Source organism: Primulina tabacum, chromosome 5, assembly GCF_025594145.1.
Source record: "Primulina tabacum isolate GXHZ01 chromosome 5, ASM2559414v2, whole genome shotgun sequence".
In the NCBI taxonomy this organism is placed as follows: Eukaryota; Viridiplantae; Streptophyta; class Magnoliopsida; order Lamiales; family Gesneriaceae; genus Primulina; species Primulina tabacum.
In genome coordinates, this window is record NC_134554.1 from 2,208,121 (window position 1) to 2,226,775 (window position 18,655).

At 34.6% G+C, this 18,655-nt stretch overlaps 3 protein-coding genes across 5 annotated transcripts; 2 read left to right on the forward strand and 1 right to left on the reverse strand.

Annotated features, from left to right (window-relative positions):
* The first annotated feature begins 3,788 nt into the window (after positions 1-3,788).
* Positions 3,789-11,067, forward strand: LOC142545396 (protein GET4-like). Of its 3 annotated transcripts, none has more exons than XM_075652569.1 (12): positions 3,789-3,953; positions 4,106-4,185; positions 4,353-4,417; positions 4,657-4,738; positions 5,446-5,602; positions 6,622-6,712; positions 7,634-7,717; positions 7,964-8,010; positions 9,966-10,094; positions 10,260-10,344; positions 10,480-10,560; positions 10,806-11,067. In XM_075652569.1, the coding sequence occupies exons 1-12, from the start codon at positions 3,937-3,939 to the stop codon at positions 10,821-10,823; spliced, it is 936 nt and encodes a 311-aa protein (XP_075508684.1). In that variant the 5' UTR covers positions 3,789-3,936; the 3' UTR covers positions 10,824-11,067. The 3 variants fall into 3 exon arrangements, with proteins under 3 accessions (XP_075508684.1, XP_075508683.1, XP_075508682.1); XM_075652567.1 differs by having other exon boundaries at positions 3,790-3,953; positions 4,339-4,417; XM_075652568.1 differs by lacking the exon at positions 10,806-11,067 and having other exon boundaries at positions 4,339-4,417; positions 10,480-10,566.
* A 572-nt stretch (positions 11,068-11,639) lies between these two features.
* LOC142545397 (putative methyltransferase PMT18) lies at positions 11,640-14,212 on the reverse strand. Its single transcript, XM_075652570.1, is given in 6 exon segments — positions 11,640-12,172; positions 12,269-12,736; positions 12,837-13,134; positions 13,230-13,440; positions 13,522-14,196; positions 14,198-14,212. Coding segments are annotated over 6 exon segments (1,893 nt in total). The 3' UTR covers positions 11,640-11,946.
* A 3,083-nt stretch (positions 14,213-17,295) lies between these two features.
* LOC142544550 (uncharacterized) lies at positions 17,296-18,611 on the forward strand. The gene is made up of 2 exons (XM_075651591.1): positions 17,296-17,591; positions 18,121-18,611. The coding sequence occupies exons 1-2, from the start codon at positions 17,376-17,378 to the stop codon at positions 18,325-18,327; spliced, it is 423 nt and encodes a 140-aa protein (XP_075507706.1). The 5' UTR covers positions 17,296-17,375; the 3' UTR covers positions 18,328-18,611.
* The last annotated feature ends 44 nt before the right edge of the window (positions 18,612-18,655 follow it).

The window sequence follows — 18,655 nt, forward strand, 5'->3', positions numbered from 1 at the left end:
AAAACGATGGTCAATAATATGTAATTAAATGATAACGAAAAAGGTTAAGACAAATTATTCAGATAATAAAGAATTGAATGAGTATTAGTTCAAGTAATTAACAAGGGAATAAGAGTCAATTCAGGTGGTCTAGTCTATCTACATCAATTTTAAATTTGGAATCATGTTTTCATCATTTCTTGATGGATCTATGCAAGATGTCGACCTACTTTATGTGTGAATATATATATATATATATATATATATATATATATATATTTAAATTAAAAACGATTAAATATTCCAAGAATCATTCAATCAAAAATAATAATAATATCATCAAATAAAAAATTTTGGCCAAATTTTTTTTATTCAAAAAACCCAATAACAAATATATATTAGGTTTTTTGTTAAACGATTTCACATATTTTTACTCATGAGATGAGTTGAAAAGTAATAATTTAACATAAATAATAGTATTTTTCATGAGTTGGGAGTGTAAAATATCTGTATGACAAAATTTATCTGTAAGATAGTCTCCTATGAGTTTTTTTAAAAAAATATAAGTTTATATTAAACATTCAGAAAAATTTTAATGAATATTCCTTGGATCAAAGTTTAATTTAATAAAGTAGGTATTTAATTTTTGAGAATATTATTTAAGTTTAATTTAAGAAGAAAAATACGTAACAATATATTCATATTTTAAGAAAATATTATATTTAATTTTTAGTCAATTTTTAAAAGATGATATTACCAAATATATCAGTATTTTTTAACTTTATTAGATATGTAGGTGGACCATTGATCCGACAGCTTATTTTCCACCAAGTATTTAACAAATATTTTTTATTTTTCAGTTGCTCCTAAAAATACGTGGCCAGTCAAAAAATAAATTTAAAGTACACGAATATTTAATGAGAGAGTAGAATTTAAATATATGAGGACAAAACCTCATTTTTTTATTAAAAATATAAAAATATATCACAAGGGATATTAAAAGAGAATTTATTCGTTTTGCGCTGTTTGAGTTCTTCAACATGGTTCATGTCAAAAACTTGTGTGAGACGTTTTTACGGATCGTATTTGTGAGACGGATCTCTTATTTGGGTCATCCATGAAAAAGTATTATTTTTTATGCTAAGAGTATTACTTTTTATTGTGAATGTGGGTAGGGTTGACTTATCTCACAGATTAAGATCCGTGAGACTGACTCAAATGAAATTGCATATTGTAGCTTTTTTAGTTGTTAGGGCTTAGGAGTTGATTTCTGAAAATTAATTTGAATTTAATTTTTAAAGATTTCAGATTTATTTAAGTTTACTCCAGGGTTACTTACTGCTATTAATTACATCAATTCCAAGAGGAGCTAGCTGCTCCATATATGAATCACTTCTTTTCTTTCTGTCTTTTTTATGCTACTATTAGATTCACAATCTTTCAAACCCATCGATCAAGCCATATTAGATGGGGCACGCAACTTAAAATCGGACGAAAGTTAAGAAAATTCGGGTTTGAAAAGACAAATCAAATCAGATACATGTTTTGATTAGCAAATGAAAAATCACAAATTGGGACCGATTTGTATATAACCAACCATAACATGTTGCTTGAGATTAATACGTATTATTTTGTGTCTATATGCACATTGAAAAATTAGCACATTAAGTTTCCGTGGAATCATACAAAAAATTATTTGAGGTATGACTGACTGCTCGATCACTTTTGGTTCCAAATTCATCATCCCATTCAAATCCCAAAAGAAGAATATACAAGCTGAACGTCATAGTAAGAAAGAATATTCCTACAAAAAAGTTAAGCATATTACGATGCATACTAAAACATTATCAGGTGGGAATCAGGGATCCGATTTACAGTAGATAGGAATGACGATTCTGCCGGATCACTTGACGTCTAGATTCTGAAAATTAGTCATCAAAAGTTACCACCCACCATGGCTTCTCTGTTAACTTTGTCGAGGACACACAGCGAAACCTTGAATTGTAAGGCAATTACCACTTGATCTTCTGCGAAGCTCTTTTATTTGGTCCGTTATCACAGCATTTCAGTATTGAATTTCTTGTCCACGTTCTCTGTGATCCATGGCAGTATTTCATCAACTGGTACACAGACTTCCTTTGCATACTTTTCAACGAGTTTGAGCAAAAGTATCGTTTACGACTATATTGGCTTGAAGGAACTCTCTTTTTGCCGCTTCCAACTCTTCTTTGATATTTGGTGCTTTCAACTAGAAGAGAAACATAAAATTTAATCATCTTACACGTGCTTTTGTTTGTGTATAAACTGCATGGAAGGATGACAAATTACCATGTGATCAGAAGAAGCTCCTGTACACAGAGCAAAACAAACGAGTGGTTGCAAATCTTGAATCCGATAATTTTTCTTTCCTCTCCAGATTTTTTCCTCAAAGCAGTTGATAAAGCAGTCTCCAGCCACTGCAGTGGAGATAAAAAGGACATGTGATGCATATACTCACATAAATTTGTTGGATTGACGTGTTAGGCAGTTGCAGTATGTGATTTTTATTTATTTAAATGAGATTTAACCAATACCTGTCTTGATGCGATGCGAGTGAATTGAATGAGCACGGTCGGACAATCCACTGAATCTAATAAGAGTTTGTTTAGAAAAATGAACAAGGAGATATATATGCCATGTGGTGAAGGTATATCTCTATATAATATAACTGCAACCGTAACCTGCAAACAAGGAAGTGAACTCGTGAATGAGCGCTTGAGGGGTTTCGGCGTGATCACTCCGATGATTAAGTCGGCAGTTGAAGGATGAAGGAGAAAAATTGTATATGTGAGTGATTATACATGAATGCTCAAAAATCTAGAATCCTTCAAATGAAATACATACATCCTATTTATAGGATGGAAATCTTATGATTACCTTATTTTCAGTGTTTACCTGCTAATTAGGGTAAGATGACTGTCCATACCCTATCTCTGATGACTTCTCTGACACGCCAAACCCCTGTAGTTCTGAAAGTAATGATTGTCAAGCATAAGGTAGCTCATAATGGTGCACTCGAGTGAAATGCTATTTTCGAGGTAGCTCGAGTAGAATGCCTCCTGAGAGCTTGTATGAGAGACCGAGCTTCTGGTAGCCCGGGAAGAAGACGTCTCGGACACTCACATGCCCGGTCTTTGCAAATTTAACTTGATTTGGGCTATTTATTTAATATCATGAGTTATTCATGATCCGAGCTCTTATAAAATATCACCATGTCCTATTCGTGGTGTCCGATAACAAAATATTGACTCCGATCACATGACCACAAACGTTATAAGCAGCCTGTATCATGTCAACCCCTAATGATGAATTAATATGAATACATATACTGCATTAGAAAAAAATCGAAAACCTCTTCTGGAAACCTCATATTTCATCAACAGATTTTCCTTATGAATAATTAACCACTTGCCGAAGTTTTCTAAAATAAAAAAACCATCACTCTTGTGATCATATTCACATTAACAATTCCTAAAGTTTCAAAACATTTCTGCTTACAATAAAAGGACAGTTTTAACCTCATTTATCGAAAACATAGATCTATTTATTTTCATAATTTTTGTTTTATGTTTCTAATTTTGTTGTTTATTGTTTTGTCGTTGTTGTTGTTATTTTGTAACAATTTTTTTATTGTTAACGTATTAATAATTTAATTTAGTTGTTTATTAAATTAATATATTTTATTGTTAATTAGTTTCAATCCAAATATGATCTATTCATATATTAATTGTAGTATAATAATTTTGATTTTTTATTATGAATTTGTGAATTTAATGTCAATTCATCGTAATTGATTCATCGTCTTTCTCGAGTTTGTACATTATCAGGTTTTTTTTTTGGGGGTTCAGGTTTAGAGATTCATAAACATAAACTCTCTGAAAAGAGCTATGTCGCGGGAGAGAGCTAAGCGGATTACCCATGCACCAGTTCAAGAGGTTTGCTTATCACCTACTTTTTAATTTACGTTGCACGCTTCTCAGTTTCCATTTTTCTTTTCTGGATTTTTGTGCTTTAAATGTGTTGCCACCTATTCTCAGTTTTTAATTATGAATTTCTTTTTGGGTTTCCATTTATTTGAAAATTGCAGAATATTGAGAAGATTAATCAAGTTGTTGAAGATGGCAATTACTATGGCGCTCAACAGATGTACAAGACTTTCAGTGCGAGGTATCTTAATCTTGTTTAATTTCATCTTTAAAGGCTTATGCTTTGATGTGACCTGTGGGAAGTGGTGCTCTTGTTAATTGATGTCCATGGGAGTTCTGCCTATTTGGGCTTATTTTTATAGTAGCTTAATATTATATCTGTTAATCACTGCAGATATATATCTGCAGATAGGTATTCTGATGCCTTGGATATTCTTCAGTCTGGTGCTTGCTTAGAATTAGAAAATGGACAGGTCTGATTTTTACTGCTTTCTTATTTAGAGAACTGATCTATTAGTAACTCTATTTACGTAACAAACATTTTCCACTAGAATATTATCAATCAAAGTGCTGAATTGACTAGGCCATTTTAATCTATCATATCTAGGGAAACAAGGAGCCTTCATGGATTTGTCTTTTTTGGTAATCAGCTGTTATCTCACATTCTTTCACAGTAGAAACACTGATATGCAATGCACGCACTAAATTTTAGGTTACTTGTGGAGCGGAACTCGGTCTCATGTTCGTGGAAACTCTTGTTAAAGGAAAAATTCCTTATGATGATGATACTCTTGGTCAGTTATCTTTTTAGTTTGAGTTCATTTGTTTTCAGAAATGTCATTATTTGTTAAAATTTGTACGAATTTATTCAAAATATCGAAACATATTCTTTCAGAATTATCATATGTAAGTGCTATAATCAGTGTCATATTACATTTTTGGTGATCCTAGGAGTGGGGAAGTACATTTTTTATGATATTTTGTCTCCTTGATAGAGCTTTGAGTCTGCAAATAGAGGGGGTAACCAAAAGCTCGGTTTGGCCTGGGCAAACCTGGCTTTGGAAACCTAGATTGATTGACCCGGCTTGGACTACCGGGCAGGATCCTTTTCCCCTTCTGGAGCCTTTCTGGGCAACTGGGTTTAATTAAAACAAACCGGATAACTGTTCCTGCCTGGTTACTCTTTGAATGAGATGTATTTTATTTGTATATATATCATGTATAGATCATGGAAATTGAAGTGATTTGATGTATGAGAATCAGATTCTAAATAATTGCTTGTAATTTTCATCATATTGTAAGAAATATTTAAGGGTTTCCAGAGATCTGTTCTGATACTTGAAACAACCTTTCATGGATTAATTGTCCTTTGTAGCTTGATTTATGAGTAAAGCAATGTTAGTTTGACATGCTACTTTAACAATCTTTGATGTTTTATTTTTCTGATAGTTAAGTTCAAGTACATGATTAGTTTCTTAGATTCTAAGATTATGAATTATAGATCGTATCAGGAAAATATATAAGAAGTTTCCTCAGATATCAGTGCCACAAAATTTGGATCTTGCCGATGACGATGACATACAACAACTTTCTGAAGCTCTTGGTGCTGCAAAAATACGTGTGGAGGGTTGCTCGTCTTTTTTGAAGGCTGCTATCAAGTACGAAAGTTCTGCGTAATTTTCTATTCTTTCTCTCTCTCTTTCCTTCAATCTTTCTCATTATTGACAGTTTGGTTAGGCAGGCATGGGCATTTATGACCCATATCATCTTTGAACATTTCTAGGCACTATGCTGACTATATAAATTTTCTTTAGCCTCACAATCACATAATAGCAATTAATCTTATGTTCTTCCACTAATTTTGGTACCTTGAATTGTCGTCTGATAAGGAATAAGTTTGCTTTGATGCAGAAATTATCGTAATAAATAGATGCCGCAGATAGATGAGATTACCAAATGCTTGAGATTGAGCATTAAGTGAAGATGTGTAGAATTTGGCTCCCTAGGAGTAGTAATAGCATAAGATTATTGTGGATCAACATAAGTTGCCAACCAAATGCTCTGTTAGGCCAAAGGCTCCATTGCCAATATACTCCTTTTTAGTTACTGACAGAACTTTTGCGAAAGATTAATCATGAATCAAAACAAAGCAGTAAACTGTAGCAGGGCCTTAATGCAAAAGCTATGCTCCTCCAATTTGATCAAATCATCATATGTATTCCCTTAATCATGTGGTATCCAATGTTCATCCATTTATTGAATGGTAATATATGGTTGGGAAAATTGGTGGATCATGGGCTCTTCTAATATTTTCTATTTAGCTTCTCCTGGTAAATGTGATTTGTTTGTTTCTGATAGATTACAAAGGATTTTAGTTGACAAATTTTTTGAATAAAGTATGTTTCTTAGTGGCCAAGTAATAGAAAATGTGGGAGCTTTTAGTTCATTTAGACAGTGGATAAGCATTAATCATATAGAGTTCAAGATTGTTAAAACCGATATGGTATTTATCATGAGAGATACCCTCTAGCTAATTCCAAATTTAACCTATGAACATGCTCAATTTCTTGTACTTCGGCTGTTGGAGTGATTAGACTCATATCCCACCATTTTAAATGTTCATACTTTTTGCCGACCAGCCTAAAATGCAATAACAAATTTGTTACAATCTTTTCAGGTGGTCTATTGAATTTGGAGCACATAGGAATGGGTCTCCTGAACTACATGATATGCTCGCAGATTATTTATATTCAGAGTCTCCTGAGTTGGTAAAGCTCCTTAACATACTTGATTCTGTTTTATAAAATGCTACACCTTATTCTCAAGGTTATATGTGATATGACCCTCACTCGACATCATTTTGAAGTTTATATGTGAACTTCGTTGAAGGACAAGTAAGAATATTATTTTAAAAGATATTTGCCTAGGACTTAAGAAAATCAAGCAAAAACGTGGAATAAACAAATAAACAATTGTTTTTTGTTTTTATAAATATGATGCAAAATAAAAACTAAAAAAAAAAAGATATGTTGAATTCGGGCTCGAAGCTTTCGAATTCGATTGACAGGACAAAAACCTCGATTCAAAACTTAGAAAAGCACGAACTTGGGTAGATGATGGATTAGTGAAGACACCACACCACATGTTCCAGTGACACGTGTGAAGCACAACGTGATGATAAATCAAGAATTCGAATGCCACAAGGATTACACCTGGATAACCATAACCATCAGAATAAAAGATACAGGCCATTACATACCCTTGCTACCAGAAACTGATCATTGGCCACTGACATCTATCAGCACTGGCATCTGCTCTTGCTCCTGAAATCCACCAAGTGCTGTGATACCATAAATGTCATCGACAAATGGAATCTATCAGTTCCAGCATTCACCTTTGGCAACTGATAATACTATAATATGAACTAAAATGCTGCAAGTTCTATTTTTGGTCTCCACTATTCATAATTTATGGAATTTTAAATGTTTTAAACTCATTTTAACAACTCACCCAAATACAAAAAATCAAATTATAACACTCTCATAATTAATGCACTTTTTGGCTGACCCCTCTATTGAAACACTCGCTATTGATTGCTTAATTTACTTGATGTCCTAGAAATACTTGTTTATATTCGCAGTGATTGCCAACCTCCTCATCATGCTATAAATACCCGTTTGTTGTTTCAGGACATGGCCAAAGTGTCATACCATTTTGTTAGAGGGAAAAGTCCAAAGAGGTTTGCCGCTACTTTAGTCAATTTCATGGGCAAGGTTTGACCCTCTTCATATTTTTACCATCCTCTTTTAGCTGCTAGTTCAAGTTCCAGAAGTTTGTTGATTTGTCCCGTTGTTTCATTATTTGAATCAATTGATTGCAATAGTAGGCTTGTAGCTTTGGTTTATTTTAAAAGTATGGTGTTCGATGATACGAATCTTTGCATCATGTATGGGACACTATCTGAGAACTGCAGTGCGTCTTTCTGTTGGAAACAATCTAACTTACAGTTTTGATCACAGTGCTATCCCGGTGAAGATGATTTAGCTGTTGCTCGTGCAGTTTTGATGTAAGTTAACTAATGCAGTTATGTGGTTATAACCTTTGAACCAACATCTTTTGGCTTCTTGTTAAGCTTTTATTCAGCCACCTCTCAACTGATTCATGGAGTGCATTTCACACCCTGTGAGCGCAGTCTATTTAGTTATTCAATTCATACAACGCAGTGATTTGTATGGAAGGAGTTGTTTTAGTTATCCCTTGTAGACAAAGTAAATGCAGTTAGAAAAATTGATCACCTCCTCAGTACAAAATAGCTTATGGATTATATGTTGGCAACTTGCTGAACTTGGTGTAGACTCCTTTGGGAATGGATAACCAGATTATTGATGATTCGGCTGCCGCTGAACATGCTTGTTTAAGATTTAAAGTGCATCTTTTTGGTGACTGATAAATTATGCTCCTCTTTTATAGGGCCTCGAGGGGTATTATCATTCACTGAAATCTGACCAACCAGGTCTGACCTCGAGCACAATTTCAATGGCTCAAAAGAACCAGACCTTGGTACTCCATTTTATCAAAGAAAATAAATATAACTTGAAAACTAATGCCAATATTTAAAGAGCTCCGGCATTAGATTTTAACAGAAACAGAGAAATTTCTAATTTGCTTGACCCTGAGTAATTAATAGCCTATAGTGTAAAAAATAAATTAGGTTTTATCACTATCTCTCGAGGTTGTCCATGGGTGGTATGCAAACAAAATTTAGATGGCTCCCAAACTTTGTCGGCAGATTTCTATTTCAAAAATCAATTCTAGAAGCCGATCGAATTCATTTTATCCTGGCTGGGATGTTGATATCTTCTCAAATTATCCTGTTTATAGTGGTTGATATATAGTAGGTTTTTCAGTTCCATCAAAATTGTAATGTTTTGGTAATTGGTGAAATACAACTAGATTCCCATTTATCAAAATATGGACAATACAATCTATTTAGAATCCAAGGAGATGGCAGAGACATATGTTAGGATCAAACGTTTATCATTAGGCCAAAAGCTATAGCTGTCAGCTAAGGTGCAACTTTATTTCTTTATACTTGTGGCAGCGCAGATAGCACCTACTTGTTGCTAATGGATCAGGATGTTAGACATATGAGTCCGGGGAGGTGCGTGTCTATCTGCTGGTGCTATCTCATATCCCTTAGATATCAGTCTTACTCTTTTCCTTCCGTCTGCCCTGTCCCCAGAACAGATAGTATTAACCGTTAAGATCTTGTGTCACTCTTTTACGGCCCACTTAGCCAATCAGATCAAGCGGCGGAACGTCAGTAGCTTGACGCATGAGAACGTCTCAGGAGGTCACCCATCTCAATAATACTCTCAATCATACACGCTTAACTCAACATCCCCCCCCCCCCAATAAGTATAAAATATACTTCTTGGGAGAATGAACCCATGATATCGCTCTGATACCAATTGTTAGAATCAAGCGCTTACCACTAGGCCAAGAGTTATAGCTGTTAGCCAAGATACAATTTTATTTCCTTATACTTGTGGCAGCGCAGAGTGCACCTACTTGTGTGTTAATGGGTCAGGCTGTTAGCCTCATGAGTTTGGGGAGGTGCGTGTCTATCTGCTGGTGCTGTCTCATATCCCTGGAGATCAGTCTTACCCTTTTCCTACCATCAGCCATGTCCCCAGCAGAGACAGTATTACCCGTTAAGATATTGTGTCATTCTTTTATGACCAATTTAGCCAACCAGATCAAGTGGCGCAACGTCAGCAGCTTGACGCGTGAAAACTTTCCAAGAGGTCACCAATCACAATACTTCTCTCACTCATGCACGCTTAACCCAACAACATACTTGAGGCCCAAACTTTTGTTGCTTAAAAGAGATTTCTTCCGCCCTTTTTATGTTTTACGTATAGTTGTTCATATTATGAATTGGTCTTTTGAATTATTCATTTTCATTTCGACGAATCTTTTGAATTGGAATAATTTTGTTTTTTGTTTTAATCCCTGCAGGTATTTATCTTTAGGTAATTTGAGAGATGCTAATTTCCTTGTGGATGACATGAAGAAGCAAGTGCAAGTTCGAGAGGTTGATTTCCCTCAATCAGAATTGATGCAATTCATTATTTATCTTCTACAGACGTAAGGAGACTCTTTTTATTGCCCCAGTTTTCCTAAGGGTCTCAGTTTTTGGCATTGCTGACAGTTATGAAAATATCGGTGACAATGAGCCCGACTGAGTCTTTTCAGACCGAATTGATGAGAAGAAGCGTTCCATTGCTGCCTTCATTCCTTATTTTAATGCAGGTTGCAGAGAGATGCTTTGCCTCTTTTCAATATAATACGGCAACGATACAAATCAAGTCTAGACAGAGAACCTATATTGAATGAGGTATGCATTTCCTAGTCTTATCCTTGTTGAATGTCTTTCTCTTTATGCATTTCCTAGTCTTATCCTGGTTGAGTGTCTTTCCATTTATCCTGCAATAGTTTCACGTTTCTGTTGTTGGCTGTCCTCTTTGAATAGCTCCTTGATGAAGTTGCCTGGAAGTTTTATGGAGTTCGACGCCGAAATTCCATGCCAGGAATGTTTGGGGAAATTTTCAAGGTATGAACTGTACATAATATTGATGCTGTTTTGGTAAATTCAATCATTAACACACTAGTGAGACCCAAACAAAACTTCTAGTGTTGCTTGCTTATTATGTAGCAAATATATAATCAGACAGTAGTTGATAATACCTTATACTTCTCCTATAACCTTAATCAAACAGATATATTTTAATGTTAATCTATTGTTAATAATTGGAGTTTTTCCTGAAGGCTTGTAAAATTTCATTTGCTACTTTACAGATGATGGCAGAGGAATAGGGAGTCAGTCAAATTGGGATTATGATGGTCTACTAAGCAGTTCAGTCCTAATTTCAAGATTTTTGGTTTTTGAATACAAATATGGCCTTCATTATCTGAAGAATATTTATATGCTAGCTTTCATGCGTTCCTTAATGGTTGTCCTATGCTTTTCCTTCAGTGGAATGGTGTATTATCTCAAATTATTTATACCCAGTTACAAATAGAAATTTCCCGAAGCCTCAAGTGCGTTTTTTTCTCCTGATCTCTGCTTTCCTCGTGTTTTTCTTCCAAATTCAGTCGTGCTTCATCGAATACAGTAGTTCGAATATACTCATTAATGGAAAAATCATCAGAGTATTTAATGACAAATAAATGAAGAAATAATCATGCGCATGAGGCCTGGTACCACATGGTTCGGGATCATCATGTTTAATACAAGTCAAATTTGAACAATCAGCTGGCACGTAATCATTTTCTGTTTTCAATACAAATTGGCATGAAATCCAATTGGATCATTTCTTGATACAAAGTTACTCGTCAGCCACGAAACTTTGTGAAAAGCCTAAAATGTATGAAACTCTTTAAAAATATTAATTTTCTTGATTTTTTAAAAATCAAACATATTTCACATTTATGTTGTAAAAGCTCAAGCATATTTATCTATGTGGTAGATGGTTTTATGACTAATTTTAAAAACACAGGTTTAAAATGCTATTAATGTAATATATGATGTTTTTTGTTTTTGTAATTTTTACTAGGGTGTTCTGCAATTAAACTCAAATTTCGTTGAGTTTTAATCTTGTGGGTTATTTCGTTTCTTTACATTGAATCATTTGGTGCATCCATTCGGAATTCATCCCATTATTCATTGAAGGAGACGGTAACGCAAAAAACTGCATTCTACCAAAAGTACGATGAACTACACCTTGTCTGATGAATATAATGAGTTGAATAAAAACAATAACGTGTAACATCCAACCTCCTCACCATATCTATACAGGCGAACCCAAAGTAGACAATAATGTTATTTTCCTATGCGGGTTAAGGAGTTTGTAATTCGAACCCGGGATCGAACAGACGAGTTAAGTCCCTGGGACGAGGAGTGTGGATCAAAAAATGGAAACTAAGAAGGATGAGGCCTTCATTGCTTTTGCTTGGCTTCACCTGTCCAGTAAGTTTTTGTGGCAACAAGTATTTTCTCTGGATTGAACGGTCCGCTTTCGTGATCCATTATTTGACTTTGCCACTTCATTCCATCTGTTATACTTTTGATCTTGATCAGAACTTCCACACCATCTCTGAATATAACAGTGCCTTCAGGCCTTAGGATTCTATCCATCTCGAGGAGAATGTAAGTGAGTTCACACCTTCAAGAGCAAGTAACACATGAGTTGCTCGCAAATTCATCGAAAATAGCTTCCATTGCTTTAATACCAAATTAAGAAAAGAAGATGCAACATTACCTGTCCTGGTATATGCTGAAGACACCACCTGCATGGATTAGATCGTAAGTTCGTGGATAGGTGGAGAATGCTTCACACCAGTCCTGGTATGTACCGATGAAACCTCGTTCATATATCACCCCCAATGTATCAGGCTCGGAATTAGACGGGACCACATTCATAACCCAAACTGGGTATTTCGACAGGGCTGCCGCAAATCCACCAAAATTAGCATTCATGTCCATGACATTCCGGTATAATCCTTGTGGTATTTGGCTAACGATGCGTTTGTAATGTGCCAATCGAGCCTTCCACATTTCGTTGTCCTCTTGAAATTTCTTCTCAGTGATGCCTGGGATGGAGTTACTGCTAATTCTTGGTGGAACAGCAAAAGCTCGCTCTGGCCATTTCTTTAACGCACCCCCGGCAACCTCATCCGGACTACTTACCTCCGGAAGTGGTGTTATGCAGATTTCCATATCTTTGTACCTTGTGACATGAAAATGAGCTTGTATAAACTACAAATATTAATTTAATTCCCAATTTATTATATGAAATGAAATGTTGGATTGGGGAGGTATGTTGGTACCAAGCTGCGTCAGGATTATCAGATTTGCACATATGTGGTTTATTATATACTGCTCTGTTCTTAACACATTCAACATGGTTGATTGGCTTTTGCCAGATCGAAAGATCTCCCTTTTCAACGACCTTTTTCCAGCAGATGCGTCTGGCTACATCCTCGATCGAATCTTGCTCTTGCTTCAAATCGTCTTCCGTTCTCTCCCATCCTCTCCAGTATTTCTTCCAGTGAATCGGCGGACCTGAGAGTATCCAGTACCCACCAGGCCTAAGAATCCTGTCTACTTCAATTAAATATAGTCCATCTGCAACCAATCCAAACCAGAGATGATAAATATGTATTCTAAAGCACCGACTTTTTATCAAAAGAGATCAAGTTCGACAAGGGAATGGATCTAACCATAATTATACCAAGGAATAAGACAGCGAGAGCAGTGAGCCATGTCAAAAGCCCGGGCGGGATATGGAAGTCTCTGTGATCCCATGATTCCGATCATTGCTGGAACGCCTCGTTCCAATGCAAACCACACCTGTGCTTCGTGGGTATCCCTTGGAGCAAAAGACATCCCGATGATATTCCTCTTCAGCAGATAAGCACCCCAACTTGCTACCTGAGGAACCAACAACACAAAAAGAATTGAGAAGTTTGTGAAAGATACAATAAAACCCGTACTGTAAGATAAATTTCTCACCCCGCAGCCCGTATCAACAGCAGTTCGAATGGTTCCATCAGTAAGAGGGATAAGCGCATTAATATCATCAATATAAGCATCCGCACCACGGGGGAACATGGTTCCTCCTCCGGGAAATCTGAAGCGATCTCCTTCGACTTGGATCCAATTCTGAACAGCTTTCTCGACGCTGAGTTCTTTGTGGGGGATATTGGCATACCACGCGTAATCCCGGCTCTGCGGCCATTTGAAAGGGTTCTTGTAGTTCGGCGGAGAGGGTATTAGGCAACGCAGGAGTTCTTCCTTCGCAGGGCAATGCCTTTCTCGGTATTTCAACATGTTGCGATCGAATTTCCGACCCCTTTGCTGATCTTGGCAGGGAGTATATTCGCTATATGACATGTCGCACGGTGGGAATGTCTCGGAGTTATCAGAACTGTTTACCAATAACTGATGGTGGCTTTCAAAGTCTAACGAATTAGCTGATGTCGATGAAGACGATGATTGAACATGAACGGAGTTGGCTTTATCGTCGCAGCCAACTCTGGAATAGACATCGGATTGGGATATTGGAGCTCGAGATGAACTCTGCCAACCTCCCAAAACATAGAAGAAGACACAGAGGCCACTTACGGCCAGTATCCAAGTGAGACGTTTTCTCTTCAATTCAAGCTGGTGAGGCTTTGGGGATCCACCTGTACTCCTTTCCCATCTAGACCTGAAAATCATCAGATATTTCGATCAACATAGAATCAGATAAAAACTCGAACATATCGACATAAACAAGTAGGTGGAAGACGGCATTGTCGCGTACAAGAAATGCATAGCATGCAGCCTAAACTAAATATATTGCTTCGATCTCTCTCCTTCAATACCATTTTACCAGCAAAAAAGATCATTTTAAAGAAACTAAGAATTAACCATGGATCAGTCAAATCAAGAGGTTCGGCGGATACAGATTTCCCCTTAGCATGCATATCTATTACAAGAATGATGAAATATAGTTGGGTAGCCATATATACATACCTCTCCTCAGAGTTGCTGCAAAAGCAGAAGAAGATAGATAAGCAGAAACGGTATTGCTAAGCATAATCTACAGACATTGCTTCAATACACGAAGATATATCCCGGAACAGCCAGCCAGCTCTGCCTACTTACACATATGTTTTGCCAGTATATCTAAATATGAATCTAAGATAGCATTCTCCGGTGAAAAGATTCTTGGCAAGCACATGCACATAAAGGAAGCAGGTGACTGAGGAGGTGAGTTCCCAAAGGCAGAAAGAGTGGGATTTTTCTGTCGTTTTTTATAATATTATAATACTCCAAATTGTAAAATCCAAGAAATAATAAAAAAAAGGGAAAGAAAGACAAAGTGTTGTATAAGTGGTGTTGTACTTGTGACAAGTGCATGTATATATACATTTCTGTAGAAGAAAAACAATATATATATATATATATATATATATATAGAGAGAGAGAGAGAGAGAGAGAGCGCGAGCAAAATAAGGGAGAAGAGCCAACAAAGGTTGCTTTATGTTTAATAGGGCATTGGCATCCTCAAGTTTGTCGCCACAGAAGCCTGAATTTTCTCATCACGTTCTGTCCTGATCTGCCAAATACTGAACGTTGACTCCGACTTCTACGGAGACAATTTAATTATTTTTCTCTTTCTTTTTAAGTATTATTATCATCATTATTACCATTATTATTATTAATATATATTTTGTTATTTTTAATGATATTATTGCTTCAATATTTCATGATTAACTTCACTAATGAAACATTATTAAGCTTCATTTTGTTTTGTGAAAATTGGAGTGATGTGCTTGTTAAGGAAAAACAAAATGGTAGTATGAATAATTGTTCGTCGCTTTATCAAAAGTTATAGATAGTGATAATGGTGCAACTCAAATATTTTAAACTGTATAACAGCTCAAACAATACGTTTCGATTGTTCTATCCAATATGGACAATTATTGCACTGATGAAAAGGTAGATGATTGACCCTAAATTATTCATATGAAGCAAGATAAATGATGTTGAAATCATCATGTATATAATATATATATGATTCAAATCGAATTATGGAAATTGAATTTTATACTTTTAGGTTCATAATTTTAATATTATCAATAAAATTTACCTATTTTTATTTTAAATTGTTAAATAGATTGTATAATTAATTAATAATTCGAAAGGACCGGAGATTCATGAGTTGATAAAATGGAGGGGTTAAACAGCTTAACCGATGTAATTGAAGGGCGTAATTGGTGCATTTGTCCTTCTTTCTATGCGTTGAAACTGCATTTGACATACTTGAAGGGTCAAATTGCAAATCATTTTGAGTACCATCTCTAATATTTTTTGAATCATTTCAAGAAAATTATTTTACAATTCAAAAAATTTTGTCAATATTTTATTAAGTATAAAAATTAATTAAATATACGTTTAAATTTAATATTTTACCTCGCTTTAGAAGTGAAATTATTGTTCATTTTTGTTCTTGTTCATATATCAAAGAACCAAGCGGCTCGTGCTTTAGAAAGGACGGCTGGTTCTATATCTGATTATAGATACCGGTTTTTCCCTCTTCTTAATTTCTGCCTATGTTCAGTAATGAATATGGCTTTATTTCATAAAAAATTTATGATTAAAAATGTTAATTATTGTTTAGAATATATTAAAAAATATTGATACTAAGTTCTATTTAAGATACATAATAATAGTAATTTAAAGAGCGTTTGATGAAACTTGTGATCTCCAAGTGCATTCATGTTTGTCACTCGTCAAATAAAATTGCTAATAATATGCTCATTTTGCTTTGTCTTCCGCTTCATCATTTGTTTGGGTGAATGATGAGTTTTTTTTTTTGGTTGGTTAAACTTGTAATGGATTATTTTAATCAATAAATCTATGAGTTTTACCTTCAAAAAAAATAATATTAGTAATATATGGATAGTCAATACACCGAAATTCATGACGATACTCTTTTAAAAAATTGGACATCATAATATTATATAAAAAATTATCTTTTTATTTAATATGATATTGAATATATAAAAATATTACAAAATTCAAAATCATAATTGAAATTATATTAAATAACGTAATCAATATAAATATTTAAATATAATTTATATTTTGAAGAGACGTCAAATTTAATTATAAAATTTAAACCAGAAATTGAAAATATTTCAAAATTTAGTTATATATTTAATTTTTATTTTTAATATTTAATATAATTGGTTAATATACTAATATTAATAAATAAATTTTTATAATAATTCTAACATAATTTTTTTAATATGGTCAAAATATATCATCACACTTTATACGTCGATATTCACAAAATTATACGAACGATGAATGTGTGATATCAAACTTATATATATAGGTACCGTTTGGTTCATGGTATGAGATATATAGTATGGAGATAGTAATATTTTGTAATAATAAAATAAATAGAAAATGATAGTTAATATAGCGTTTGATTTAATTGATTTGATCGATTAAGTTTGAGATAATATGATATTAACATTTTGTCATTGTTGAAAATATTAATAAATATTAATAATATTATTTATTAAGGGTAATATCGTAATTTTATATTGTTGATTTGATTGATGTGAGATAAATTATTACGAATTTGATTGATATTAAATAAATAATTAATAATTTGATTGATCGAGATAAATAATACTTATACAAAACAAATGATACGATAGTACTATTTAGGTTATTACTTGCAAATACTTGAAATCAAACAGTACCAAAGGCTATGAACTTTTTTTCATTATTAACTTTAGTAACCTTATTAAGATACAGCCGCTGCTGAGGAGGAAGAGGGACACTGGAGCAATCACAACCTGAAAATGTGGCGGCGCGGCGGAGCAAATTGGAACGGAGATGGAGTGTTTTTAACGATGATTAAGTATTTCAGTTCAAGCTCTAGGAAGCGTGCCCCGAATCTGAGGAAAATAAATCCTAGGGTTCTTCCCCAGGAAGCCGCCTCCATTGCCGAGGGCCTCCATCAAGTCATCAAGACCAATGGCCCTCTGACGATCTCCAACACCTGGAACCACGCCAAGGTAATCTCAATCGATTTTTCACTCTATGTTGCAAATGGATTAGGAATGATAAATTTGCTAGTTTAGAGTTAATGGTTCAATGCAAGAACTCGATGAAGATATTTTCAAGTTTTGTTTGGGGAAATAGCACTTGAATTTCAGCGGCGACATATATATTTCATTCATGAATTTCAGTTCTTATGAAATGACTAATAAGTCCAGCAGAGGTATGCTCAGATTAATCGTACCTCTGTGCAAGGCTCGAAATATGGACGCTATCCTCTTGATTTATCATTGGAAATGAAACATCGCGTATGGTATTATTGGTAACTTTTGGCTGGATTCTTGGTTCATGTCAATTCGGTGCAACTAAAAATGTTCTGAAAATTTTTGGAGGTGTGCTAGCTAAAAGCGAAGGCTCGTAATTATTTATCTTTGTTCTATTCTGAAAGTACTTGTAACAAGATATAGTGACTCAACTTGTTCCTATGAATAAATGAATTAAAACTTATTTACTCTTCTTGGTAACATATGCTTATGGATAGTACAGGATGCGGGGATTAGTGGATTATTGAGCAAAACACACATGAAGATAATGCTTAAATGGATGAGGGGTAGAAGTATGCTGAAGCTAATGTGTAACGGAGTTGGTTCTAATAAGAAATTTCTTCTCACTTCTCTTCCCGAGGAACCTCGACAAAATCAACCCTATAGCTCCATGGAGCACAAGCCGAAAAGTGGAAAGCCTTCAAGTTAAATAAAAAACGAGCAAAGTAGTGTTCTCCCTCAATCTAATTGTGCTCAGAGGATTTACAAGATCACAGAGTTGTTGCGGTCATGTTCCTGGTTAACATGCTTTCCATTCCTATGATTTCATGTTGGAATATGTTCTGGTTTAGATATCATCTCTTCTGATTGAGACTATGATGGTGAGGTTATATAAGCTCTAGGAGCAATTTATCTGGCTCAGTGTTTACTTTTTGATCACAAATGTTGATTTTATGCAAAAAATAAAAATAAAAAATGAACGCTTTACCTGAAGTTGCTCTATTGTTGTCTTTCGTATAAGTTTTACAAAAGAATTT